Source organism: Copadichromis virginalis, linkage group LG3, assembly GCF_057382275.1.
Source record: "Copadichromis virginalis isolate Kocher_CV1m ecotype Utaka linkage group LG3, C_Virginalis_male_GT1.1, whole genome shotgun sequence".
Taxonomy (NCBI): Eukaryota; Metazoa; Chordata; class Actinopteri; order Cichliformes; family Cichlidae; genus Copadichromis; species Copadichromis virginalis.
The window spans coordinates 260,536-288,038 of record NC_140620.1 but is presented as its reverse complement, the minus strand read 5'-3'; the positions used below and the strand labels follow the sequence as shown (position 1 = coordinate 288,038).

The following is a 27,503-nucleotide window of genomic DNA, read 5'->3' as shown; positions in this document are numbered from 1 at the left end:
AATATTATGACTTTTTAAAATATTTTACTTATATTTTTACTTGTATGTAAAATCTTGCAGTCAATGCCTGCCATAAGGCTAGAACGCCTGTAGTTCATGAAATGCTGTGTTTCCTCTCTTGAGATGCTCTTCCAGGCTACTGCAGCTGTCTTCAGTTTCTGCTTGTTTATTTGTATTTCTGTATTCAATTTTGCCTTCAGTAACAGAAAGGCTGCTCTACTACACTGAGATCAGGTGAATAACTTGGCCACTGAAGACTATCCATTTTCTTTACCTTGCTTAATTATCCATTTGCACTGTGAAGGGCCAAAGAGTTTTGCAGCATATGGCTGAATTCAAGCAGAGTACAGCCCCATGCATGATGTGACTACTTCCATCAGAGGTAATATTGTCAATAAACACTGTCAATAAACGGGGCGATTGTGGCTCAAGAGTTGGGAGTTCGCCTTGTAATCGGAAGGTTGCCGGTTCGAGCCCCGGCTCGGACAGTCTTGGTCGTTGTGTCCTTGGGCAAGACACTTCACCCGTTGCCTACTGGTGGTGGTCAGAGGGCCCGGTGGCGCCAGTGTCCGGCAGCCTTGCCTCTGTCAGTGCGCCCCAGGGTGGCTGTGGCTACAATGTAGCTGCCATCACCAGTGTGTGAATGTGTGTGTGAATGGGTGAATGACTGGATATGTAAAGCGCTTTGGGGTCCTTAGGGACTAGTAAAGTGCTATATAAATACAGGCCATTTACCATTTTAGTGGCCTGAGAGGTTGACTGCACACTTACACAGCCAGGCTTTCTTTGCATTAGCTGGCCTGACTTAAAACCCCAGTTAGAAATAACAGCTATTACATTGGTGGTTGTCAGCTTTCTCCACTAAGGCCAGCTTCCTGCCTTATGCTTTATGCATGTTCACTTCAAAGTTAAAAAAAGGGCATTTCACAGGTCATATGACTTCTTTCCCACAAAAGTGATCCCTATGAGTGCCACCTACTCCAGTCACAGACAGATGATAAGGATGGTGATAAAATGGTAATTAAAACTCTATAAAGAACAGTGGCAGGCTCAGCTGCAAGGGAGGGGTGGAGCAGTGGGTTCAGAGGGCAGTGCTAGGGGAGGCTGGATATCAGCTGGCCTTCATTAATTCCATCATGTCTCCCCTATTTTATTTTTACAGCACTCTTCACCAAGTGGCACGGTGTGACTCAGGTCATATCTTCACAAGAACATAAAAAAACAAACAAACCCCAAAACAGAACAGTGAAATGCAACACTTACACAAATAAAGAGGTTAACACTACATTTTAGTTCAAGTTAATTATTTTTATTGCAGAGTGCCGCTGTTCTAAGGTGACAGCTGCACATTAGAGCTCCGAAACATTTAAACATTCACATCTCCTGTCTAATATCTAATAAAGGAAAATGGGAATCACTTTAAAAAAGATAAAAGATAAAAAAGTGAAATCAATTTTACTGCTTGAATAGGTACTCTTCATGAGAGTTCTGTGTTCTAATCGCTGCAATTCCAGCAGTGCAAGCGATACTTTAATCTACTGGTAACATTTATACATTTTATGCATCAGCAAATCAATACACAGGTATTCCTGTAACAATATGATGGACAGTTTGCGCTTTATTCAGTGGTTTTAGTAAAGTACAGCATTACCACTTGCAAAAAATTATATTTCCCTGGCAGAGAATCTGTAAGTTATTACAGTGATCTAGGCAGGTAAAAAGATACTTCAGAACACTGACTTTAACCTGAGCATAACTCTAACCTATTAATCTTGCATTATAGTACATTCCTCTGGTTCCAATTCCTCTGGTTCTCGAGCAGGTCTATGTACCTGGTCTTGACTTGGCTAGATACTGAAAAAGTTTTCTCCTAACCAATTCTGCAATCATCCACTAGTGTTGAGCACTTGAAAAGAAGGCAACCGGATTTCTTTCGGTAAAAAGAGGTCCAACACTCAAAGACAAGGTCTCAAGACTGCCATGACGTGGATGGCTGAGAACCTAAACAGATATCATAATATGTGAACAATGGATATAAAATAATACAGCTTGAGTGAAGCAACTGCAGGGACACTTGACTGTGATTAGTTGTTTGGATAGTTTGGATCCCACATAAGAACTGATCCAGTCTAGAACTAACAATTTCAGAAATGATCTGCAAAACAGTGACATCTTTACAGGGACCCGTTTGACTTCAACGGGTTAATGGGTGGAGCACAGGATTTTGGATGAGGTGAGCAGGGCAGTCTTTTGAGGCTTATGAGATTAGTAACTATAATAGCTCCCAGAGTGATGACCATTAGGATGGTTAGTGCTGCAGCCCTACCATCCTCATAAATAAATGACAGACTTTTATAAAGTATCACAATCACTTGTTAAATTAGGATGCTTTGAAATTAATGAACAACTGAGAAATTGAATTGATATTTTGTGGATCATACCATGACAGTGATGTCATCATATCCAAAAGCAATAGAAATTCAGTTTGCAACTGGAAATTTAGGCTTATCAGAAAAATTGTATCCACAAAAAGGAAAGAAGAGGGCTTAGTTTGACTTAAGCTGATTAAAAAGAAAAGTGAAAATTGTTTACATTTGACCTCAGAATTGTGTAATTGTGTTTATTTATGAAGTAATTTAAACAAAATCAAACCAGATGATCTGTTCTATATGGAGTAAATATGGTTTACATGTTTTTGGCATATTTATTTACAGTCATCTTGTTCATGTTGCTACAGTGCCACTGAATGAAAAGACAATATAAAGCCTTACATAGCATGTTTCATGACTGTAAAGCCAGTAGATACTCACAGTTAAACAAGCAAATGACGCAAGTGGCCATAAAGCTAGTATCTTTATATCAGAAAATTTAAAACATCCTCTGAACTAAAAGCAAAATGGAAACACTCAACCTACAACTATGTACGAGTATGCTTAGTTATTCAGCTTTTTTCTCCGATTTTCTGCTAAAACAGATCAAGATGACTTTTTAAAAACAGAATTAATGGTTAACTATAGTGGTTAAGGCACTGGACTGTGACCCAGGAGTGAAATTCAAAGGTGTTATCAGCACGAAAGAACCACAGTAGGTATGTGAGGCCATTTGTATGACACAAGAGCGACTGAGGTACTGTGGTAACATTAAAATATATAAATAAATAGCTTCTACTACTGCCACTATTACTTCTACTACAGGTTACTGGTTATTGTCATGGTGTAGTAAGTGTTATGGGTGAGGTGGAAAAATATAATAAATCATCCTTATCTATATACAAGCCACTACAGGACATGGTGTTGGGATAATACAAAAAAGCTATGGTCAAATCTGGATTCATTTTACATTTACAGTCGTTGTCAGAAATTTATGTACACTTATCATGGGTGTGATTATCCTGGTAATTCTGGGCTTTTAATTATTTATTTGAACTTTATTTACTTTTGGTGGAATTATTGTACGCCACACTTCCTTAAAGAGGTAGTAAGTAAAATCTCACCACCAGATGTCAGCAAATTTGAGACTGCAGTCAACTGAATTCTGTTTTCTTACCACTTCCAATTCAAGTGCATAAATCTAAGTACAGTGGACACTGTAGGACAAATAACTCCACGTTTATTTACTCTGGAGGAGGTTTTAAAACTTGTGAACTGAGTCAACGAGTCAGTGACTCTCACTTCTATCCAATGACAGTGATACTGAGGTGAGGTGTTGAGGATATCTTGAACTCCTCTGTTGGTGAGGACTGCTGTTTTTGCCAGGGAAACTAACTGAATTAATTGTGATATGATGCGAGAATGTAATCAAACTGTTTATCAGGGAGAAAGTGTGATTTTTAGGACACTCAAGCCTCATAGTATCTAGCATAAGAAAATTGGGGTGTCCAATTTCCTTTTTGGGTGCCTTCTTGTGAGGGCTGTCTGTTTTCCACATTCTGCAACGGTAAAATACGACTTAGAGGCGGATATTTGTTTTACTTTATGGGCAACAGTTGTCTGCCCTTGTTCTTGCTCGTGACAAAACTCGCCTCCTGTTGACAAAACTCGCCTCATGGTTTAAACTTGACTCTGAGAAAAAAACCACAGAGGGGGGTGCTTTAATAAACTTATTCGAATATGAGCTTTTTTCCACTAAGACTTATTTTATGGGGAGATGTACGAAATTATTTACCGGGTTACAAGCAATGATAATATCGGCTGTTGACTCCTCAGCGTCATCATTTTCATTTTCTGTCTATTGAGAAAACCCATTGTAAAAGTATTGAAGAAAAAAACTCTACCAAGGAGCAGGCTGCGCAAAACCTACCTCATATAGATGTTTTAATAATAATAATATTTTTTTGGGGGGCGCGTTATAGGTTATAAGCATTGAGAAAAAACTGATATCTGCTGTCTCTCTCCTCCTTGACCCGCGGTGTGTGTGTGTGTGTGTGTGTGTGTGTGCGTGTGTGTGTGTGTGTGTGTGAAACAAGATCGCCTGTCATGGTAATTATGGTTTGTTTTTCAGTCCCTTGTAAAAAGGACTCTCAAAAGGAAAAGTAGTATTCAAAGAAAACTATTCACTGAGGGATATTTATTCATTTTTACACATACGGGGTAGGCAGCCTGTAGGTTACAAGCGGATAGAAAGTTCTTCTTTTCATCACAAGCTATGGTGTAGCCTAAAAATGCAATTTGTTGCTAGGCAGATCATCTTAAAGGTTTTTTACTGCGTCTGTATTATAGGAAAATAAAATACTATTGAAAGAAACGGTTCTCTACAGGAAGTCACTCTTTTTTCCCATTACAAGCGCCGGTGCAGCTTAAGAAAGTAAAATTACATCCGCTATTGTAAAAAAAAGAAATACAGAGAAAATTGTCATAATATTGAAACAGAATTCAAACTATGAGTTTGTGGAAAACTAACTGCCGCTCTGTCTCTCTATACAGCACAGAGTCAACTGCTGCATCACCCCTATGCTTCAGGAACCCTCCCTCCCTCTCTGATCTCCCCAGCTGTTGCCTCCCATGCTCGCGGCCTCGGGAGAGCAGATCTCTTCACCATCCAAGTACACAGGAACGCTGCTGGGCTGCAGAATGAAAGGATCCATCTTGCGTCTGTGCCTAGAAATTGTGACGGTCTCCTCCTCTCTGCTTTTATTCCCCTCCCATGCCGCAGACCCCTCCCTCCCTCTAAAAACTTTTTTCTTTTTTTTCAAATCAAATCAAATCAAATCAAATCAAATCACTTTTATTGTCACATCACATGTGCAGGCACACTGGCACAGCACATGCGAGTGAAATTCTTGTGTGCGAGCCCCACAAGCAACAGAGATGTGCAAACACAACAACACAAACGAGCAAAATACAAGAATGGCCAACCTGAAACTAATAAATATATGTACAATATATAATAGTGTATGCATTTCTGGATGTGTATACTAAATGTTTTCCTACGTGTGTGTGTGTGTGTGTGTGTGTGTGTGTGTGTGTGTATACACATTTTTACAAATTAAATAGTAAAAAAATAATAAATAAAATATATAAAATATACAGAGTTGAATATGTGCAAAACAAGTGGCATTTATATACAGTGTGGAGTGCATAATGTTGAAGTTCCAGTAGTGAAGCTGAGGTGTCTATGACGTGTTCAGCAGTCTGATGGCCTTTCCAACAACAGGTGGCGCAACAGGTGGCGCGCTTAGGGGATCAAATTACACACTTCCGGGGGGGAGGGGGGAGGTCAAAAGGTCATGATTAGGGTCATCAATCAAATCGAATCAAATTTTGTCACATACTGTAGGGAGTATCTCTCTTACCTTATCTTCCCTGTTATCAGTGTCAGCTTGTAACTTCAGCCTTCAAGTGTGCAGGTGCTGAACCGAACACCAGCACTTATATACTGTTTCTGTACCTTCACTCAAAACCAAGAACAAACAGACTAAAATACACTGTTATTTATTTTAGCTCCATGCTTGCTGGCATTTCGCTTTATAACAATGGTTTTTACCTCCACCCAGATAAAATGTCACTGCTGTTTAATTTGTCATATTGACTGATGGTCAACACAGAGATACATAACCTCATCTTTGTGTCACACTGTTGTTTGCATGGTGAAGGTAGCTGTCTTTTACTCATCATTATCCACACTAGATGAAATAAAACATGCCAACAGTGTGTTCCTTTGTTCTTCCCAGTAATGACTGGGGACACCCCTGAAATTGGGGAGCAACCTGAACAGTGATTTGGTGAACAGCCAATTGGAAAATGAGACAGAAAAGGACAGTTTAGAATGACTTCCATGTAAAATAAAAGTCATTAGATGATCTATTAGTACACCAACTATATACATTTCAAGTGTGCAAAGAAAGAAAAGAAAAGGAAATAAAATGGTCTCTCAAACCTTTTTGTAGAAGAACACAAAACCCAAGTCCTAACTCAAGCATGGAGCTTTAACAGCAGCCCAGAGGACTCGGCTGAAAACTGCTTGGAAACCAAAAACCTCTGTAAAACGGCGACAGAAGCATCTTTGTGCGTCTGCGGTTCATTAAGTACCTCCAGATTATGACAAATGTCATCTTGATGATTTTCAAACTCAATATTGCCAAATAAAAAACCAAAAGGATATGGTTCAGTTGGACAACACACACACTTTCAGATTACCAGTCAGTGACATGCCGTAAACGGTGTGGGCTACAGTGTTGAAGACACAGCCAGTGTGCATGATGCAGGCACTCAGGTGAGCTATTAAAAATGTTAGCTTCTTATAGTTAGTAAAGCACAAGCTTTTGAAATAAGTGTTTCCTAGCTTTAGTGGTCTTTTGTGCTAGTGAGCCACGTGTTTTCATTTAGTAGTCTTAGGCTACGTTCACACTGCAGGCGAAAGCCCATCAAATCCAACTTTTTTGACCCTATGAGACCATCTATCCCATCATGGTGTGACAGTGTGAACGGCACAAATCCCATATTGTCAAATCCGATCTGGGTCACTTTCGTATGTGGTGCTGAATCCGATACATATCTGATGTTTCAGAAAGCGACTGCTGTTTGATGGTCAGGTCGCATTAAATCCGTCTTTTACGTCACTGACACAAGACAGACGCCAATTATCAGCTGCGGAGAAGACATCGCGAACGCTTCCTGGCCATCCCGTGTAGATGTTAGTGAAACTGTTGGGAAGACAACGTTGGAGAAACGTGAACATTTTCTTTGTACTGCAGAAATCTGCAACTATCTTTTGAAGCAGCGCTCCTCTAAAACAGCAGTAAGGATCATTATTAGGCCAAATGTAAATAACAAAATAACTTTATAACTTAAAGCAAAATTGGGAAACGCAAAGTCTGAAACAAGTCTTTATATTAAAGCCATCAGTCAAACAACACTGTTTGCTCTGGGTCTGAACAGAGCGCGTTGTGTGTGACGTCTTCTTTTGCGCATGCTTTGAGCGTTCACACTAGAGCGCGTTTGCTGTCGTATTTTAATTGTAGTGTAAACGAGCAGACAAAAACATCGGATTTGATCAAAAAATCAGAGTTAAGCATTAAGACCTGCAGAGTGAACGTAGCCTTAGAGTTGGCTGGAAAGAGTGCTAATGAAAAAGTAACAAAGGAGACCCATAAGAATCTACATCAACCCATGGCGTAAGACTAGCTGATGTGTGAGCGGAGGCTGCTCAGCAGCAGGAGTGGAGAGCCAGACAGCGCAGGACCTAGCACACATGTGTCAAAGTCAAGGCCCGCGGGCCACATCCGTACATTTATATCCTGCCTGCGAGATCCTTTTATATAGATGTGCTATTATTGTTATGCATGGCCCGGCGAGATGAGGCGCTAATAATATACAAACTACAGATCCCATAATGCAGCGCTGCAGCCTCCTTGGCTAGGCTAACTGGGAACATTTGCATCAATCAAGTCAAACTTCTGTTACTGAAGCTCGCTGCTCACTATGGTGGAGAGAAAAGTTGACTCTGAAAGCAGAGCCTTTCAGCACCAGTGGGAGGCTGAATATATGTTTACAGACATGCTGGTAAACCGTGCGTCTTATTAGTGGAGCTAATGAGGCTGTAATTAAGGAATTTAATTTAAGACGGCACTACGAGACAAAACGTCAGGATAAGCTGAAAAACCTAAACGCAGAAACTACAGAAAGTAGAAGAGCTGAAGAAGAATCTGACATTTCAGCAGACGTTTGTCACCAGAGCAAAATCACAAAGTGAAGCTGTTGTGAAAGCAGGTTTCATTGTAGCAGAGGAGCCAAATCAGCCCGGTACCGCTCTGAAGAGCTGCAGGATGAAGCTGTGGACGTCTTGTGTCCAGACAAAACGCAGATTTTAGCAAATGTGAGCCTGAGCAGAAATACGATTGCTGATCGGGTTTGTGAGACGGTCACTGATTTAAGAACACAGCTGTGAGAAAGAAGCAAAAACTTCACTGCATACTCGGCTGTGGATGAAAGTACAGACATGATGGACACTGCACAGCTGACCATCTTCGTCCGTGGAGAGGAAATATTGAACATTAAATCGATGCACGGGACAACGACAGGAAAAGACATTTTTTAAAACACATGTCAAAGTGTAGCCGACATGAAACTGCCCTGGGACAGACTTGTTGGACTTACAACAGATGGAGCGCCGATGCTGTGCGGTGAAAAAAGCGGACTAGTCAGCAGGATGCGAGTAAAGATGCAGGAGAACTGTACTGGTGAGTTATCAGCATCACTGCATCACACACCAGGAAAGGCTGTGTGGTAAAGTCCAAAAATGGAGCATGTAATGATCCCCGTAACACAGACCGTACATTTGATCTGAGCTAAAAGTTTAAATCACCGTCAGTTTCAGTCTTTTCTGTGGGAAATAGATTCAGAGTTTGCTGACATTCCTTCATGCAGAGCTCCGCTGGCTGAGCTGGGGAAAAGTTCTCAATCGAGTTTTTGAGCTCAGCGAGGAAACCTGTCAGTTCATGGACATGTATGATTCAGTGAAGGCGTTTCAAGCTGTCACAAATGCACCAGTGCAGCCTGCCTCACTTTCCCTGTTGCAGTAATGTTGAACCCAGTCAGCGCACTTTGCTGAACTGCACCTGTGCAGATGCAGCTGCAGTGTAATGATGCACTCAGGGAGAGACACTGAACGTCCCACACAGTTTATTAGCTGCACTCCTGCAGCAGCGCCCAGCTCCGTCTGCATGCGGCTCCAACCTTGTGTTTGCTCTCATTTATTTTTCTGGGTTTCTGGCAGCATGTTCATATTTCTAACTTGTGTAATTTTGACAGGATATATTTTTATGGAGAGCAAAATATTTAAAGTTAAAGTTTATTTTTTGAAGTTTATTTAATCTTTAATAATATTCCTGTCTGTTTTTATTCATATTTATGTTTAAACACATTGTTTTAGTGTTCAATAAATGTTTATCTTGTGTGGCCCGAGACCTAAAGTGTGCCTTGACCTTTGGCCCCCTGTGCGATTGAGTTTGCCACCCCTGACCCAGCACAACTGTTGGAACAATACAAGTAAGAATACAAGGCTTTAACTATGTCCTTATTGCAGCATTAATGAGCACAATAAAGCCAGCCTACTGATAAACATAACGGCTGTTGAACAGGTGACTTGTTTTTTTGTGAGACATAGAAAAGTTCTGGCTTCAGCGAACATGATTCAAGGTGAAAGGAGAAGACGTGGGTCAGGCAGCCAGGAGGAGCGGTGTGCCCCAGAACCACACGAGGAACAGAAGAGTGGCTCGTGTTCTTGGGTAAGCCACCCCTGCTGATACACGTGTCCTTCAACATGCAAAGTGCTGCTCGTTGCTACATATAACAATTCTGGTGGGTTTGGTCCATTTCTTGGTCTTGGCTGCCCAGCTTGGCCTTACCTTGGCCTCAGAAACATTTCACGTCAGAGAGTACACGCCTGTCACATGTACGCCTTTTACTAACACTCAACAACAGCCTTCAGTAATTCTATATACCTGAAGCTCTCACATGTACACAAGGCTAGTAGGTCATCCTGAGTTCATCAATATATGTTCGTTTCATCTGTGTGTGCCTGTGGGAGGTTGTCTGTGTGTGTCTGTGCCTGTGGGAGGTTGTCTGTGTGTGTCTGTGGGAGGTTGTCTGTGTGTGTCTGTGTCTGTGGGAGGTTGTCTGTGTGTGTCTGTGCCTGTGGGAGGTTGTCTGTGTGTGCCTGTGTCTGTGGGAGGTTGTCTGTGTGTGTCTGTGCCTGTGGGAGGTTGTCTGTGTGTGCCTGTGTCTGTGGGAGGTTGTCTGTGTGTGTCTGTGGGAGGTTGTCTGTGTGTGTCTGTGGGAGGTTGTCTGTGTGTGTCTGTGTCTGTGGGAGGTTGTCTGTGTGTGCCTGTGTCTGTGGGAGGTTGTCTGTGTGTGTCTGTGGGAGGTTGTCTGTGTGTGTCTGTGGGAGGTTGTCTGTGTGTGTCTGTGTCTGTGGGAGGTTGTCTGTGTGTGTCTGTGGGAGGTTGTCTGTGTGTGTCTGTGTCTGTGGGAGGTTGTCTGTGTGTGTCTGTGGGAGGTTGTCTGTGTGTGCCTGTGGGAGGTTGTCTGTGTGTGTCTGTGGGAGGTTGTCTGTGTGTGTCTGTGGGAGGTTGTCTGTGTGTGTCTGTGTCTGTGGGAGGTTGTCTGTGTGTGCCTGTGGGAGGTTGTCTGTGTGTGTCTGTGCCTGTGGGAGGTTGTCTGTGTGTGTCTGTGTCTGTGGGAGGTTGTCTGTGTGTGTCTGTGGGAGGTTGTCTGTGTGTGTCTGTGTCTGTGGGAGGTTGTCTGTGTGTGTCTGTGGGAGGTTGTCTGTGTGTGTCTGTGTCTGTGGGAGGTTGTCTGTGTGTGTCTGTGGGAGGTTGTCTGTGTGTGTCTGTGGGAGGTTGTCTGTGTGTGTCTGTGTCTGTGGGAGGTTGTCTGTGTGTGCCTGTGGGAGGTTGTCTGTGTGTGTCTGTGCCTGTGGGAGGTTGTCTGTGTGTGTCTGTGGGAGGTTGTCTGTGTGTGTCTGTGCCTGTGGGAGGTTGTCTGTGTGTGTCTGTGTCTGTGGGAGGTTGTCTGTGTGTGTCTGTGGGAGGTTGTCTGTGTGTGTCTGTGTCTGTGGGAGGTTGTCTGTGTGTGCCTGTGGGAGGTTGTCTGTGTGTGTCTGTGCCTGTGGGAGGTTGTCTGTGTGTGTCTGTGTCTGTGGGAGGTTGTCTGTGTGTGTCTGTGGGAGGTTGTCTGTGTGTGTCTGTGTCTGTGGGAGGTTGTCTGTGTGTGCCTGTGGGAGGTTGTCTGTGTGTGTCTGTGCCTGTGGGAGGTTGTCTGTGTGTGTCTGTGTCTGTGGGAGGTTGTCTGTGTGTGTCTGTGGGAGGTTGTCTGTGTGTGTCTGTGTCTGTGGGAGGTTGTCTGTGTGTGTCTGTGGGAGGTTGTCTGTGTGTGTCTGTGTCTGTGGGAGGTTGTCTGTGTGTGTCTGTGGGAGGTTGTCTGTGTGTGTCTGTGTCTGTGGGAGGTTGTCTGTGTGTGCCTGTGGGAGGTTGTCTGTGTGTGTGTCTGTGCCTGTGGGAGGTTGTCTGTGTGTGTCTGTGTCTGTGGGAGGTTGTCTGTGTGTGTCTGTGGGAGGTTGTCTGTGTGTGTCTGTGGGAGGTTGTCTGTGTGTGTGTGTGCCTGTGGGAGGTTGTCTGTGTGTGTCTGTGGGAGGTTGTCTGTGTGTGCCTGTGGGAGGTTGTCTGTGTGTGTCTGTGGGAGGTTGTCTGTATGTGCCTGTGGGAGGTTGTCTGTGTGTGTCTGTGTCTGTGGGAGGTTGTCTGTGTTTGTCTGTGGGAGGTTGTCTGTGTGTGTCTGTGGGAGGTTGTCTGTGTGTGTCTGTGGGAGGTTGTCTGTGTGTCGCACAGAGGCTGAAAGGACTTCATCCCAATAATGTGTTTGTTGACTGTTATTTCTAAAAGCTCTTTGTTTCTCTCACCTCATCCCCACCTGTGAAAAGATGACTGAATTTCCCAGAGTTCGTTCTGTTGGAGGTTTATTTCCTTCTGCTGCTGCTCAGAGATCATCAGAATCTATAAAGGCCTAAACTAACAAGCTTTTCCAATGGGACATTATTTTCAACAGACCTGAACAGAGTATAAGAGGACAAGAGAACATGAGTGTTTGTATTTACTTCTACAAATAGAAGTGAAGCTCACATTGCAAACAAAGTTGTATAGAAAGATTTTCCATGTGGAAAATTATTGCTATTATTGCCAAATAGCATCTCTTGTCTGGAGAACAGGACTCGCTGAAACATTATCCAGAGCTTTTGCTGACACGACATGTTCCAAGTCAAAGTCAGCTTTGTTGTCAGAAACCATGTGTGCAGATAATACACAGGAACTGGAAACTACAGCCTGAGTGTTGCACTAGAACAACGTAAAAACAACATGAAAGATAAAAAGACTCTGAGTTTGAAAAGAAATGAACTGTGGATTCATTTTAATTGTGAGAGAGCATAGCAACCAGAGATTCTGAAAGAAAGACACATTACCAGGATTATGAATTGATTTACGTGCCATTGAGTCAAATAATAAACAGCCAATCATTCTGTCTCAGAGCTTTTCATGCTTTCCTCAGCTCCTCCCATCTCTATGTTCAGTCGTACTCACTGCCCATCATCCCAACTCCTGAGGGAAGAAACATAATCCTTGTAATTAGAAGGATGTGATCTCATAGTGTGGCTGTGGTTCAGAAGGGAGCACATCTATCAGTCTGCATGCCAAATATCCTCGGGCACGATGCTGACCCCAGGTTGTTCTCCACAGCCCACTGCAGTGTGAGTGTGGGATAGAAAGCACTTAAAGCTTGTGCCATTAATGAGGCGTGTTGTGTAAAGTGGTGTGAGTGCTCAGGCAGAGTGTAAACAAGCCGAGTAAGAAATACTCCACAAAATGACTACTACATAATTCATTCTAAAGTTCAGAAGCTATATCTGAATTCTGCACTTATATTCTAATCTCTCTGCTTTATTTAAACATCCACGTTTTCAAAAATCTGTGGTAACCTCAATTGTTTTAATAATACATGTCGATTAGCTCTCCATTGTGTAGCCCCTTAAAATACAGCTTATTTCAAACCGTCAATCCTTCCTCTTGGATGCAGGATTATATTCTGTAGGAAAGCTGAACAGATGTGGAAAAAGACCTTATTAACCTTGTTCAACTGACTAAACGCTGCAAGAACATCTTACTTTACTGGCTTGATTAGCAGTGATAAACACTATACGCACATCTCTGACTGCTTTGTCAAGGAGGGAGTGACAAAGCCGTCCTTCGGTGTAACCCGCCCTCAGAAAAGAATCTCCACAGATATTTGAGTACTCATACTCAAGCTTGATACATTACTCACTGTCTCGTGAAGGTCTGATGATCAGTGTGTCAACGTTTTAAAATTCTCTCCCAAGTTGTGCATTAAGGTGAGCCTGACTCTGTCTGGCTGGTACTCCTCAGATAATATCTGATGTTTAGATCATTTATGATGTTTGTGCTTAAATGGTTTTATTTCATATAAAAACCTACAGTTACAAGCAAAATAGAGTAGAAAGCATTCTGTTTGTTCAGGCTTATTAAAAGCAGAAGAAAATCCAAATCTCTGGTGTAATGCACACACTGCTTCAGTCCTTAAGCTGCAGAACAAAGGAGAGAATAAAAATGCAGACAAGTAGCGTCTGAGCCGATCACGTTCATCTGTAGTTCAGACATGTGGATTACAAACTGAGTTACAGGTGAACTGTTAGCTTGTTTCAGTGCTGGGATGATAACAGATTATGATAACGACAGATGGAGATTAGCATCATTCATATAAGAACAGGATCCAGATTTTCTCGCACACAGACAGTGAGAGCGACGGTGATCATGACAATCAAAACAAAAGTAGTTGATCAAAGACACGAAGAGAAGAAGAGCTTCGTCTTTGCTGTCACTTCCTCACACACAGCAAGGACTTCTGAACATTGATTTATGTGTCATTAGAAGTGACCGAGATGCAGGAGTTAAACACAACTACAGCACTTTTCAATTTTTAATTCGGTTTTATCGCCACTTCACATAATAATACATGATTTACTCTGTGTGCTGGGATATGAGAATGTTTTCAAAGCCACCGTATCAGTTAAAGAACCACCTCTGCATCTGCTACCAACTCCTATTGAACAAACACAGCTCAAGGTCATCACATTAACTAACAGCTGAGTGCTCTGCTGTGTGACTGAAACGTCTCGTTTTATTTCCAGTGTTCATTTCTGTTGCTTTATCCCACAAGTAGTCAGTAGGTATGCAGATTTTATTCCTCAGACTAACTGTGACAGTTCAGTGTAAACTGTTCTTTCAACATCAGGTTTAAACTTCAAAGAGAGACCATCAGTTAAAGAGGAGATTCAGATTAGAGACCTCTGCTGCCACCTTCTGATGAAGACGCTTTGTTCTCCACACAGCTGACTGCAGTTTTTCGCAATCTTATAAACTGTACATTTGCATAATGACTGAAACCAGCCCACTGAATGAACAATGGGGGTTTGAGGTCAGTTTCGTGATCATTAATATGCAAATTCTCATGACCATTGATCTACAATTACTGATGAAAGTCCATTGTCCAATGGCCATGAGTACCATTCACAGAAAGTTGGGGAATGGCTGCAATATCAGCATTGTAAGATGATCTAGGTGAATATGTTTACAACCTGAACAACTTACAGTTCTCTTGGAATAAAGTTTAAACAAAGATTAGAAGATGAAAAGAAAATATTTGCATCAATTACCCTTCTCTTAGCCTGGAGATATGTGAGTATGGTATTTATAGAGTCTTCTTCTCAGTCCTGGGGTTGCAAAACTGCAGCCTCCTCAGTCCGTAATCAGAGTGTGTCTATTTGGTACTAACCAAAATGTCTTTGTATACTCTTTGTGAATGAGAAAATAATTGTGATAGCTGTCCAGCCAAATAAAGAAAATGCACAGCACTGAATGTGAACATGTGTGTGAGTACTTAGATTCAAACACTCGAGGTCTGGAATAGATGGCAGCCGCTAATCCCTCAATGTCATCAGTGAGACAGCCGGACTGCGAGGCCTCTTCTTCAACCGAAAGAAAGTAAAGTCTCCTCCACCACTGGCAGGAGAATGAACAATAAGTCTTAATAAGGCTCCTGCAGGTGTAGATGTTCAACACTAGCTCACCCAAGCTTGCTCTCTGCCGTGGACAGGTCAAGAGAGAGACACATAACCATTCAGGACTACAGGAAATTTAGAAGCGCTAATTAACCAAATGTAGCAGCATGAAGGCGGAAAACATAAATGTAAGTAAAGGGTGATGACAATGCCACATGTGGGGAGAGGGAGTTACACCCTAGGAGATTATAATAGCCAGTGCAAATGTTGTAACTGTTACAAAAGGCCATCAGGCTCATTACTCATATAAACAAGCAGAGGCATAGCAAAGACAAAGTTTAGTGGACAAAACAAGTACAAATATAGCCTTCAGCATCTCATTCATGCTGTGATTGCAGCCATTTTCCAACTCTATGTTTATCTTTAAACCAAATCATCAGAACATGGAAATATAATCATCACATCAAAATTATGTGACTAGAAGGATGCAGCAGTCTGTACTTCACCTTCTCCTTTCTCCACCACTCTTTGAATATTATCCCGTCTTATCAGTTTTCAGTAAACACATCAAAAATCCTCACAGACCCAAAATAACCAAACCACTTTTTATCCAACTCCCCTCAGCTGAAAACTGAATGCTCCGTATAACACCCACACATGATTCTTCAGCTTGAGTCTCCATTAGTAGGAACATTTCCTGATTCAACTTTTCTTCTGTTTGCGTCAAATTCCATGAGAATCAGATCAAAGTCAGAGTCCTGATAATCAGATTCTATAGAAAACATGGAGAGTATTATGCTCAATATGTTCATTTGTTCTCCTCAATAAAAATCAATCAGTTCATCAAATAAAATCAGTCGTTGATCAACTCAGTTTGATTGACAGGACAGATGATCAGAGGTGCAGAGTTTTTACCGCCATCATTGTTACTGGGACAGAAGTATGGGTGGAGTTTGTGAGTGAAGGAGCAGCCAGTAAAGGAGTAGATCAGAGCTGCAGCACCTACATCATAAAAGGAGACCAGACCCTCCTCATAATCCACAAACACCCCCACCTTCTCAGGACCAGGATGAAGACAGAGACGGACTGGAGGTGAAGCACAAGCACTGTACTTATTTCCATTTCTCAACCTCACAATCCAGAAACCATCCTGAGGACTCAATGTGATGTTTCCCTTCCTGTTGATCGACTCTCTCGCCACTCCTAAATCCCATTTAGTCTTTCCTTTAACCTGAACCTCAAAGTAAAATCTGCCTGAAGAGAAACTCTGCTCTCCTAAAACATTAGGACATGGAGAAAATCTCTCTGGGTTGTCTGGAAGTTTCTTCTTCACATCACCATACTTCACTTGTTTTCCATCATCAGACAGGATGAGATAAGGATGAGCTGTATCAGGATCCAGAGACACATCTACTGCATACTGCTGCACCCTCTGCAGCTCCGCCTCAAACAGCTCATTCATATCTTTCCAGAGTGTCTCCTCCAGTGTCTCCACAGCTCTCACCACAGTCCCCTCATATGATGGTGGACGGACTCTGACCTCTGTCCAGTCCTTGGTGGGTGAAGCAGCTTTCAGGGAGGAGAAGCTTTGGAGGAGGTGGAGGTGGTCTTCAGAGCGTGAGAGCTGCTCCACCTCAGAGCTTCTCTCCATCAGCTCAGAGATTTCCTGTTCCAGATCTTTGATGAGACCTTCAGCCTGTTTCTCTGTAGCTTCCTGTTTGTCTTCGATCTCCTTTATGAACTTTTTCAGGCGTCTCTCAACAGACTCCTTCAGAGCCGTGAAGACCTGAACACCTTCTGCTTTCTGTCTGTCTGCAGCATCTTTACTCATCTTCACCGACTCTGTGATCTCCTGAATCTTCAGTCGTCTCTTCTGGATCATCTGCTGAATCTCAGCCTCTGTCTTCTCCAGCTCTGCCTTCTTTCCTTCATATTCTTCTCTCAGAGGAACAAACTCGTGGTTCTTGTGGTCTAAAGCAGAGCAGAGCATGCAGACACATGTCTGGTCGGTCTTACAGAACAGCTCCAGGAGTTTATCGTGCTTCATGCACATCCTGCCTTCCAGGTTCTCCACAGCATCAACCAGCTGATGTCTTTTCAGACCTTTCAGTGTCAGATGAGGCTCCAGGTGAGTCTGACAGTAGGAGGTCTGACACACCAGGCAGGACTTCAGGGCCTTCAGTCTGGTTCCAGTGCAGACGTCACAGGGAACTTCTCCTGGTTTGGCAGCTTGTTGCTCTGAGCTGCTGCTGCTGGCTTTCTGCTGAGCTTCACGTCTGAACTGAGCAACTATCTCAGAGATGAAGGTGTTGACCCTCAGCTGAGGTCGAGTGTAGAAAGTCTCTTTACACAAGGGACACTTACAGATGACATTCATGTCCCAGTGCTGACTGATGCAGGTTTTGCAGAAGTTGTGTCCACATGATGTAGTGACTGGATCAGTGAACACATCCAGACAGATGGAGCACAGAAACTGATTTTCAGATCTCAGATTGTTGGCAGCTGACATGTCTGCACTCTGAGGGAGAAAGGAAAAAACACATTTTATTCAAAATTCAATTTAAATTTCATTTTACAAAGAGAAAAACAAGCGTCAGTGATCTAAGGAGCTTGGAAAGAAAATGGTCTGCAAGTTTCACCAGTAAAGCTTCTTCAGTTCTAAGAGTAAGTGGTGGAGATCAAGCCACACACTGAGACACAAACGGGTTCATCCAAAACACAAGCTTAAAAAATTAAAGAAACTTAAAGAAGCCAGGGATGCCTCGAAGGGAGACAATCCAGTGGCCAAAGAGGTGAGGCTGTTACGCGAGTATTCGATCCAAGGGAGATGTTTGCTCCAGGTGGTCTGGTGGGTAGAGGCCACACATTGGAGGGCTGCCTCAAGCTCTTGGTTAGCCTGTTCTCTGTTTACTTGTCTGTGGATGAAAAGCAGAAGAAACACTAACCTGGGCTCCCAGAACCGAACAGAACACCTTCCAGCCTTGTGATGTGAATTGTGGGCCTCGGTGAGAGACAATGTCAGCAGGGATACCATGAAGACGAAGTACGTGAGTTGTTAGGAGCCAGGCAGTTGCCAGAGCTGTGGGGAGCTTAGGTAGAAACGACCAATGATAGTTAGGATGATTGTGTTACCTGATTAGGGTGGCAGGCCCGTGACAAAGTCGATGGTGATATGTGATCAGGGATGGCCTGCCATCGGCAAGGATCAGAGCACGCCAGAGGCCGGTTGGTTAGAGGTCTTGTTCTGTGCGCAGACTGGCCAGGCAGAAATGTACTCACGGACATCTTTGGCGAGAGTAGGCCACTAAGCGAAGCTTTAAATTAGGGCTTGGCCATATTATACAGTTCACGGTAATACCGGTACAATGTTAGGCAACGATAAGAAAATGAATATGGGTAAAACGCGAATGCGCAGTGCCTTTGTCTTCATACGCACATGGACGAAAAAGCATGGCGACAACGGAGAATGAAAATGGAGAAAGCATCTTATTGAGTGAAACGGATGAACCACAATTGGTTTGTAAAAATGGTGCCACTTCAGTGATGTGGAACTGGTTTGGTGTTTGTCTGTCAGATACCCACCAAAGCACATTTTTTTGTAGAACATGCAAGCAGACCGTCGTTATTGCCGTATTTGTCGGACTAAGGTGCTTGTAAATCTGGGAGTAATCTGGGTCCTAAACTCCCTCCGCTTCAGGTCCCGAAGTCAAACGAACACGGCAGCATCACTGAGAGTTAAAAACTGTCTAAATTCTTTCATCTTTAATAAAACAATCAGCATTGCTGCTTTACCAGGTGTAACTATGAAGTTTAACATCTGGGCATCCATGAAAACAGAATTTATTACATTTAACGAAGTTAAAAGTTAGCAGGAAGTTAGTGGAAGTTAGCTCGCTAGTTTCGCTAGTTACCTAAGCATGATATAGCATGTTCTGACTAAGAGATTTCTGAAAAAATTAAAACGTGCAGCTCTGCTATCACTTCCAACATAAACGAAGACAGGAAACTAAACAGCAGTGACGTTGGTAAGGTTACTGAAGTTGGGCTAGGTGGTATATAATGATGTGCTACGTGATCGCTAGCAACACAGCTATGTTAGCATAACATAAACAGCAACGTTGGAGGATGAACGCTAACGCTTTTCCACTCGATAAAAGTTAACGTGAAGGTTCCTGATGATTAGAGACAAATGCAATCGCATGGCAGAATGCTGTAAACGGACCAAACTTCAGTCAGCAGAACAACTGAGATAATCCATCCACAATAGAAGGTTAGTCATTAATACACTGCAACAACATGGGAATAGAGCAGCTGTGATAGAATACAGCATTAATGGTACACTTCTGTACCATTAATGAATCAATGGTACAGAAGTGGAGGAAGCAAGAAGTAGGAGTTGAATAAAGCTTGATTTATCTGACTGCTTTGTTTCGCTTAATGTGCCTTATAATCCCGTGCACTTTATGGCTCGAAAAATACGTATTTTACTTTTTTATTTGGCACACTGCAGTTTAATGTTGCACCTCTTTTTAACTTCAGTGGATATTTTACATGGTTATGCTCAGGATGTGTCAGCCCATTTCTAAACTTTCAGCAAGGAATTTGCATTTGCACTGTTAAATTTTTATATAGCTTTAATGCACATAAAAAACAGCTGCTTGTTTAAGTGAAAATAGATTTTTTTTTTGTGCTAGTAAAGTTGTGGAGTTGTATTTTGTCTCGCATCAATTATATCGTCAGTTATATTGTTAGCGCAAATTTTCAAATATATATCGTGATACATATTTTTTGCCATGTCGTCCTGCTCTACTTTAAATGAATGAGATGGTGTGGTGGATCCCTGGGTGCCAGGTGAATGTGGTTGTGCGTGCCCAGTGACCTAACAGAGGAGGGAACAAAGAGTCCTGGAGGGACAGTCCCAGGGTCCGGTTCAGTTCGTTGGGCCTCCTATATGCCAAACTCAATCTCCTAGGTCAGTCATTCTCAGACTGTGGCACATGTACCACTAGTTTAATAATAATCGCACCGGCAACTGTTGAAGGAAGACGTGAGTCTCTTCAAGGTCGTGATAAACAGATGGAACTGAAGAATGGTAAGGTGGATTGTGTGACAGAGGGATTCAGTAAACTGACAGAGAGGGTGGTGGCTTTTAAACAGGTCGTATGGCACCACCCCTTTACCCCACAAGGCATTCCCTTTTCCAATCCAACATGGGTTTATGTTGCTGTAACAGGGGAAACCCTAAAACCAGTGGCGTAAGGGGCGGTAACGGACTCCATCCTCTTTGGTCACTCGCTGCTCGCAGCCGACTCAAGAAAAAAAGGGACAATTCAAGGGAGTGCGAGTCACACAATGATCTGGTGATGAATTGCTGCCATCCCTCTGCTTAAATGCTGGCAGGGGAAATGAGGCTCAGGTGCTTCCACTTCACAGGTGCGTGGGCAAGGGCGTAAACCAGCAATGACTTCAGATGTTTCAAAGTAAAACTTTAAAGACATTAATCAGAGCAGAAAGTGATGAACAAACAGTAATCAGAGCAGAAAGTGACGAACAACCAGTAATCAGAACAGAAAGTGATGAACATCCAGTAATCAGAACAGAAAGTGATGAACAAACAGTAATCAGAACAGAAAGTGGTGAACAAACAGTAATCAGAACAGAAAGTGGTGAACAAACAGTAATCAGAACAGAAAGTGATGAACAAACATTAATCAGAACAGAAAGTGATGAGCAAACATTAATCAGAACATACGGTTACAGTGTAACCTTGGTTCTCTTAGTGAGAGACTATCTCTCCACACTGTTACATATTCCATATGTACGGGGTACGACCCCCCCTTAGTCATGGCGTGTGGATATTTCTTTAAGACACTCCGGCACACCCGGCTACACCCCACAGCTTACGTATAAAACAGCTGTGCAGACGTGACACCGGTGATCGTTTGATCGGAACGCGTCTCCGAGTGGCCTCACGGTGGAGAGATAGTCTCGATATGCTAGAGAACGTACGGTTATGGTGTAACCTTGGTTCTCTTAGTGAGAGACTATCTCTCCACACCGTTACATATTCCATATGTACGGTAACTCTTTAAGACACCCCGCGAGGAGACAGTGCAACCGAACTGCCGAGAGTGAAGAACTATGTACAAATACACATATGTACACACCACCCCAGTCAGGGCCAAGCCAGACACGAAGGCCGAGCCAGGGGGTGGAGGCAGCAGTCTGCAGATACCAGACTGGCCTGAACCGGTCCTGCAGGATGCAGGACTGCAAGTGATCGGCCACTCAATGTTAGCCCAGGAACCGCGAGGCAGATAGCCAGGGAACGCAGCACACCGAGCCACCAAGTAACAGCCCGCATCCGGGGCAGCCGATGCGCCAGCGCTGGGGACCCAGGGCGCTGGTGGGAAATGGACTACTGGCCATCAATTCCATCGTCTCACGCCCAAGACGCCGATCAACATTGCAGCATGGAATGTCAGAACTGGTCATCTTGTTGGGCAGAAGGAGATCATCGCCCGTGAACTTTCAAAACTCAACGTCTCGATAACGGCCCTATCGGAACTTCGGCTGACTGGAACTGGCACTGTCTCTGTCGAAGTGCCGGCCATGGACGAAAAGATGACGTTGTATTACTCGGGCGGTGACAAAAGAGAAGCCGGAGTTGGCTTCATGGTACACCATCGGTTCTCTGCAAGCGTCGTGGCCTTCCAACCTATATCTGACCGTATCGCTGTCCTAACTGTCAACGGTACAATCAAGCTACATATCATCGCGGTCTATGCACTGACCGAAATGAACTCCGACGCATCTAAAGATGATTTCTATGATTGCCTGCAAGACGTCTTGGACTCCCTACCTCAAACCGGCATGATCATGATCGCCGGCGACATGAACGCCCACGTCGGAGAAGACTGCACTGGCTGGGAATCGACGATGGGAAAATTCGGCCATGCAAAAATGAACGACAACGGGCTACGATTGCTGTCATTTGCCGCCGCCAACAAACTGGTCCTCGGGAACACGCTATTCCAACACTCGCTCAAGCACCGTCTGACATGGCGCAACCCAAGAGGAAATGACTCAGCGCTACTCGACTATGTGCTCATCAACACCCGGTTCCGATCATCCTTGCAAGATGTCCGGGCGATGCGCGGACCTGACTGCGGCTCTGATCACTATCTTTTCCGCGCCAGAGTGCGCCTGAAGCTCCAACGAGCGAAGAGGCCGACACCCAAACCGCCCAGGCTGGGCTGGCATCACCTCACCAACAATGACCGCCGTCAAGAATTCCAGATCGCATTATCGAACCGCTTCGCCCTACTCCCCCTGAGCGACGATGCCAACAAAGAAGAGCAAACAATATCGGAAGCCATCTTGGACTGCGCCAAGCCGCTGTGCCCACCCGCCTGACGTCACACACAACCGTGGATCTCGGACGACTGTCTTGACTTGGTCGTCGAACGCAAGAAGGCCAAGCTAACCAACTTTGAAAAGTGTCGTCGGCTAAACCGTGAGGTGCGGCTGAAGATGAAAGCAGACCGTGAGGCGTACTGGAACAAAGTCACCGAGGAACTTGCCTACTGGTGTTGGCCAGAGGGGCCGATGGCGCGATATGGCAGCCTTGCTTCTGTCAGTCTGCCCCAGGGCAGCTGTGGCTACAACTGTAGCTTGCCTCCACCAGTGTATGAATGTGAGAGTGAATGAATAGTGGCATTGTAAAGCGCTTTGGGTGCCTTGAAAAGCGCTATATAAATCCAATCCATTATTAAAATCAGAATCAGAATCAGAATACTTTATTGATCCCTGGGGGAAATTATTTTTTGTTACAGTGCTCCATTATAAACCAACATTAAGACAAGACAGACAATACGCTAACTAAGAATAGTACAATATATACATATATATACATACATACATAAGTCAGTCATAAATAAATAGCTGGAAAAGAAACATGTGTAGTTGTAGCAGTAAACAGTGTGTTAAGTGGATGCGTTGTACAGGGAGATGGCCACAGGCAGGAAAGATTTCCTGTGTCGTTCAGTGGTGCTTTTCGATAATCTCAGTCTCTCACTGAACGTGCTCCTGTGACTGACCAGCATGTCATGGAGTGGGTGGGAGGTGTTATCCAACATTGTCTTTATCTTGGACAGCATCCGCCTTTCCGACACCACCTTGAGGGAGTCCAGCTCCATCCCCACAACATTGCTGGCCTTACGGATTAGTTTATTAAGTCTGTTGGCATCTGCGACCCTCAGCCTGCTCCCCCAGCATGCAACAGCATAGAGGATCGCACTGGCCACAACAGACTCATAGAAAATCCTGAGCATTTTCTGGCAGATGTTGAAGGACCTCAGTTGCCTCAAAAAATAGAGACGACTCTGGCCCTTCCTGTAAAGTGCTGTGGTGTTTTTAGCCCAGTCCAGTTTATTGTCAATGTGTACTCCAAGGTATTTATAGTCCTCCACAATGTCAACACTGACCCCCAAGTGTTTCCTGGTCTTCCTGAAGTCCACGATCAGTTCCTTGGTCTTTGCCACATTGAGCTGCAGATGATTCTGCTCACACCACGTGACAAAGGAGTCGACCACAGCCCGGTACTCTGTCTCATCATCCCTGCTGATGCATCCAACCACCGCAGAGTCATCAGAAAACTTCTGAAGATGGCAGGTCTCCGTGCAGTGGCTGAAGTCTGTGGTGTAGAGGGTGAAGAGGAAAGGGGAGAGGACAGTCCCCCGTGGTGCCCCTGTGGGGGGGGGGGCACCACAGGGGCACCACAGAAAATACGGCCGAACGACAAGACTACAGGGTGTTGTACCAGACCATACGTAGTCTCAGTGGCAAGTGCAAGACGATGAATGATAACATCAGGAAGGTGGATGGCTCGTTTGTAAAGTCAACTGCGGAGCGCCTGCAATGGTGGAAAGAATACTTCAATGAACTCTACAATCACGATCCGCCCCAACGTCCGGCTGCAGCGCCGCCCATCATCGACCCTCCTACGGTGCCGATGTCTGATGCAATCCATTCGCTAAAGAACAACAAGGCCGCTGGCCCTGATCATGTGGCAGCAGAAGCCCTCAAAGCTGGAGGAGAAGTCCTCGTCATACGTCTACACTCATTATTCAAACTGATCTGGACATCAAATGTGATACCAGCAAATTGGAAGAAGGCGGCTGTCATTCCTATCCTAAAGAAAGGCGACAATCGAGAATGTAAAAACTACCGGGGCATCAGCTTACTGTCCATCGTCGGCAAGGTCCTTATGAAAATAATTCAATCACGCCTTCAAAATCACCGTGAGATGACCAGCCGGGAAGAACAGGCCGGGTTCCGACCCGGACGAGGCTGCAGCGACCAGATCTTCACCCTACGTCGACTCATGGAGGAACGGATCAGATGCGGACGCCGAACAGTCATCATCTTCATTGATTTCAAGTCTGCGTTTGATTGCAACGACCGGCCAGCAGTGAAGATCATCGAGCTACTACAAACCGCCTACGATGGCTCGACTAGCCAGGTACGTATTCATGACGAAGTGTCCGAAGAATTCCCCATCATGACAGGGGTCCGGCAGGGCGATGTGATGTCACCGCTGTTGTTCAACATCGTCATCGATGCGATGATGCACAAAGCATTCGAGGGCCGCCGCGGAGTCCAAGCCTCGATCGATCGATTTATCACCGATCTAATGTTCGCTGACGATAGTGCCATTTTTGCCGAAGACGACACCGAGGCAACTCACATCCTCTATGACATCGCCCGGCACTCCAAACTGTACGGCCTCAAGGTTAACGCCGAGAAGACCAAAGTCCTGACCACCGACGGCTCACCAACGATCATCCACCTTGATGGTGTGCAGATCAAACAAGTCCAACAATTTCAATATCTGGGGTCCCTCGTCGAGGAGAAGAAAGTGGCATCATCAGCGGAGATACGCTCCAGAATTGGGCAGGCGGCGGCAGCATTCGCCTCCCTGCGCTGGTGCGTCTGGAAGAAGAACAACATCTCATTAGCGACAAAGATCCTCCTTTACCGAACCCTGATCCTGCCCATTCTACTTTACGGTGCAGAGACGTGGACAATGCTAAAACACGACCTGAGCAAGCTCGAAGTTTTCCAAATGCGTTGCCTTAGATGCATGCTCGGCGTTTCCCTTCGCGACCGTCATTCGAATGACACCATCCTCACCAGCTGCGGCAGCCAACCGACGATCGCGACCTAATCCAGCGCCACCGACTCCGTTGGTTTGGCCACATTTGTCGAATGGACCCGAGCCGCTACCCCCATGGCCTACTCTGGTTGACCCGCCCCACCGATTGGAGGGTGCATCGAAATGCACCAAAGAAGACATGGATGAAACAAATCCAGGATGATTTGAAGGCCCTTCGACTTGACCTCGAGCAGGCAAGAACCATCGCCTTGGATCGAAAAGCGTGGAAGATAATCGTTGGTCAAGCAAGAGAACCTGCGGCACCTAAAGCAGCATACTGGTTGCGCGGCAGACCTCCGCCGCTGGTCGCCCGCTAAGGACAAGAAGGAAGGAACAGCCCGCCTGTCGCATAGGGCTACAACATGCGGGCAATGCCAGACAGAGAGTTGGCACTAAAGTTGGAGAACTCTCACTCACCACAGCGAGGTCCGACTGGTGTGTACGCCAGCGAAGCGGGCAACCACAGGTGAAGCTTGGGATGTGACCCGTCCATCCTCAAAGCTGAAGCCACCCCGAGCTGTTGAGAGACAGGGAGGGGGGGGGCTGGCGCTGTCCGCAGACAGGGGAGCAGCAAGACTGAACTTCAAAAACAAGACACCCATACATAGCGTTGCAGGCCGGAGAACACCCACGCGCCGGCCGAATGATCAGACACAGCGAGTCCCAGCTGGCGTGTAAACTGGCGAAGCGCAGGCAACACACCAAGGGAACACAACCGGGAGCTGCAGCAGCTGACATGCCAGAGAGAATCCGGCTAAAATAGGCTGGAAAAGGCATACACGCCGCAGCGAGGTCCAACCGACGAATGCAGGCAACATGCCAGGGGAAGACTGCCCGGAGCTGCAGTGCAGCCAGGGACGTGACTCACCGGGGATGTCAGCTCACTGAGCGGGCCCTGCCGGCCACGTAAACCCGCAACATTTGGAGAATGTGCCAGACAGAGAGCCAGCGCCGCAGGCTGGAGAACTGTCAACTGCTGGCCGAGCGGTCAGACGCAGCGAGGTCCGACTGACGTATGAACCCGCGAAGCGGGAAATAGGCCAGGAGAGCACAGCCTGCAGCAGAGCTGGCCACTAGGCTAGCTGAGGATGTCAGGAGGGAGGAGAGTGGCTGGAGGACAGCTGAGCCTAGGCTCCAAGTCCTCCCCACCTCAACTCAACACGGCCGTCTCTGCACGCCTGCAGAGGCCCCTCAGCTTCTTTAAAGCGAGGTGGCCGCAGGCCAGACAGACAGTTACATCAGTCTGTCTAGTCGTCTGACCGGAGCCAAGCGTCATAAACATCAACCTCCTGACCATCAACCTCCACCAGCCCAGGCCTCAAGGAGGCGGGGTCATGGGAGAGAATGCCATGGGAGGGCCCCAGAACCCAGGGAACCCAGACATGGGTTCACCCGTCCGGACCCTACCCCAGTGGCTGCCAGAGGGGATTGAAGCTTCTTCAACATCCACCTCACGATAATCAACCTCCACCGGCCCAGGCCTCGCAGAGGCGGGGCCCTGGAAGGGAACGCTGCAGCCATCATCCTCATGTAGCCTGAAAGGCACGGGATTGGGGTGGGCTCTCCATGCCCAGCCCGCCTGCAGCTGTCGTGTCAAGCACCATCCACAGAGGAAGTGACAGAATGGCTACCAGCAGGGCATAAGTAACCCTCACGCCCCTGTCAGGGCATGCCGCCCTGCCCAGGGAAGGCCCGAAGGGGCAACTAGGGACCGGGGGGGGGGGGGGGGGGGGCTACGAGGGAGGGGCCAAAGGCAACTACTCCTGCCATGCATGGCAGCATCCATGCCATGACTGGAGTCACAGCAGTGGCAGCCATGTTCCCCATAGTAGCCTGCTCTCTCATTTTTGGAGGCAGGAGAAGGGGGAGGGGCGGGTCATTTAATGCTTTCAAACCCAGCACGGTCTGTCTAGTCCGCGCTGGCAACAAAGCAGTGCATGCAAGCAACAGCTTCTTCAGCCAGCACAGTGCCTACGATAAAAAGGCAAAAATGCCATACACAGACGTGTTTGGGACGTGTGGGCTGCCATACTTCTGCTACCAAGCAAGGGGGCGGGGCCACATGCTAACCAGGAAGTGCTAACAGGTAGCCGGTGTTCTGACAAAACGCCCATCAAGCTGCCCTACTTGTTGTTACTGCGCATGTGCACAATTCAAAACGGCCATGTTTCCGGTGTAAATAGTACACGCCTATTATTTCATCCTACCCCGATCTTGTGCCGAT

General features: G+C 45.5%; 1 protein-coding gene across 1 annotated transcript; it reads right to left on the bottom strand.

Moving 5' to 3' along the window:
- Nucleotides 1-15,055: 15,055 nt before the first annotated feature.
- On the bottom strand, nt 15,056-17,572 carry LOC146712157 (E3 ubiquitin-protein ligase TRIM21-like). Its single transcript, XM_085441880.1, has one exon. The coding sequence runs from the start codon at nt 17,570-17,572 to the stop codon at nt 15,917-15,919; it is 1,656 nt and encodes a 551-aa protein (XP_085298006.1). The 3' UTR covers nt 15,056-15,916.
- Between the last annotated feature and the right edge of the window lie 9,931 nt (nt 17,573-27,503).

Bases quoted from the DNA above. Each gene is read 5' to 3' on its own strand.
- LOC146712157 (XM_085441880.1), bottom strand. From the start codon at position 17,572: ATGTCAGCTGCCAACAATCTGAGATCTGAAAATCAGTTTCTGTGCTCC.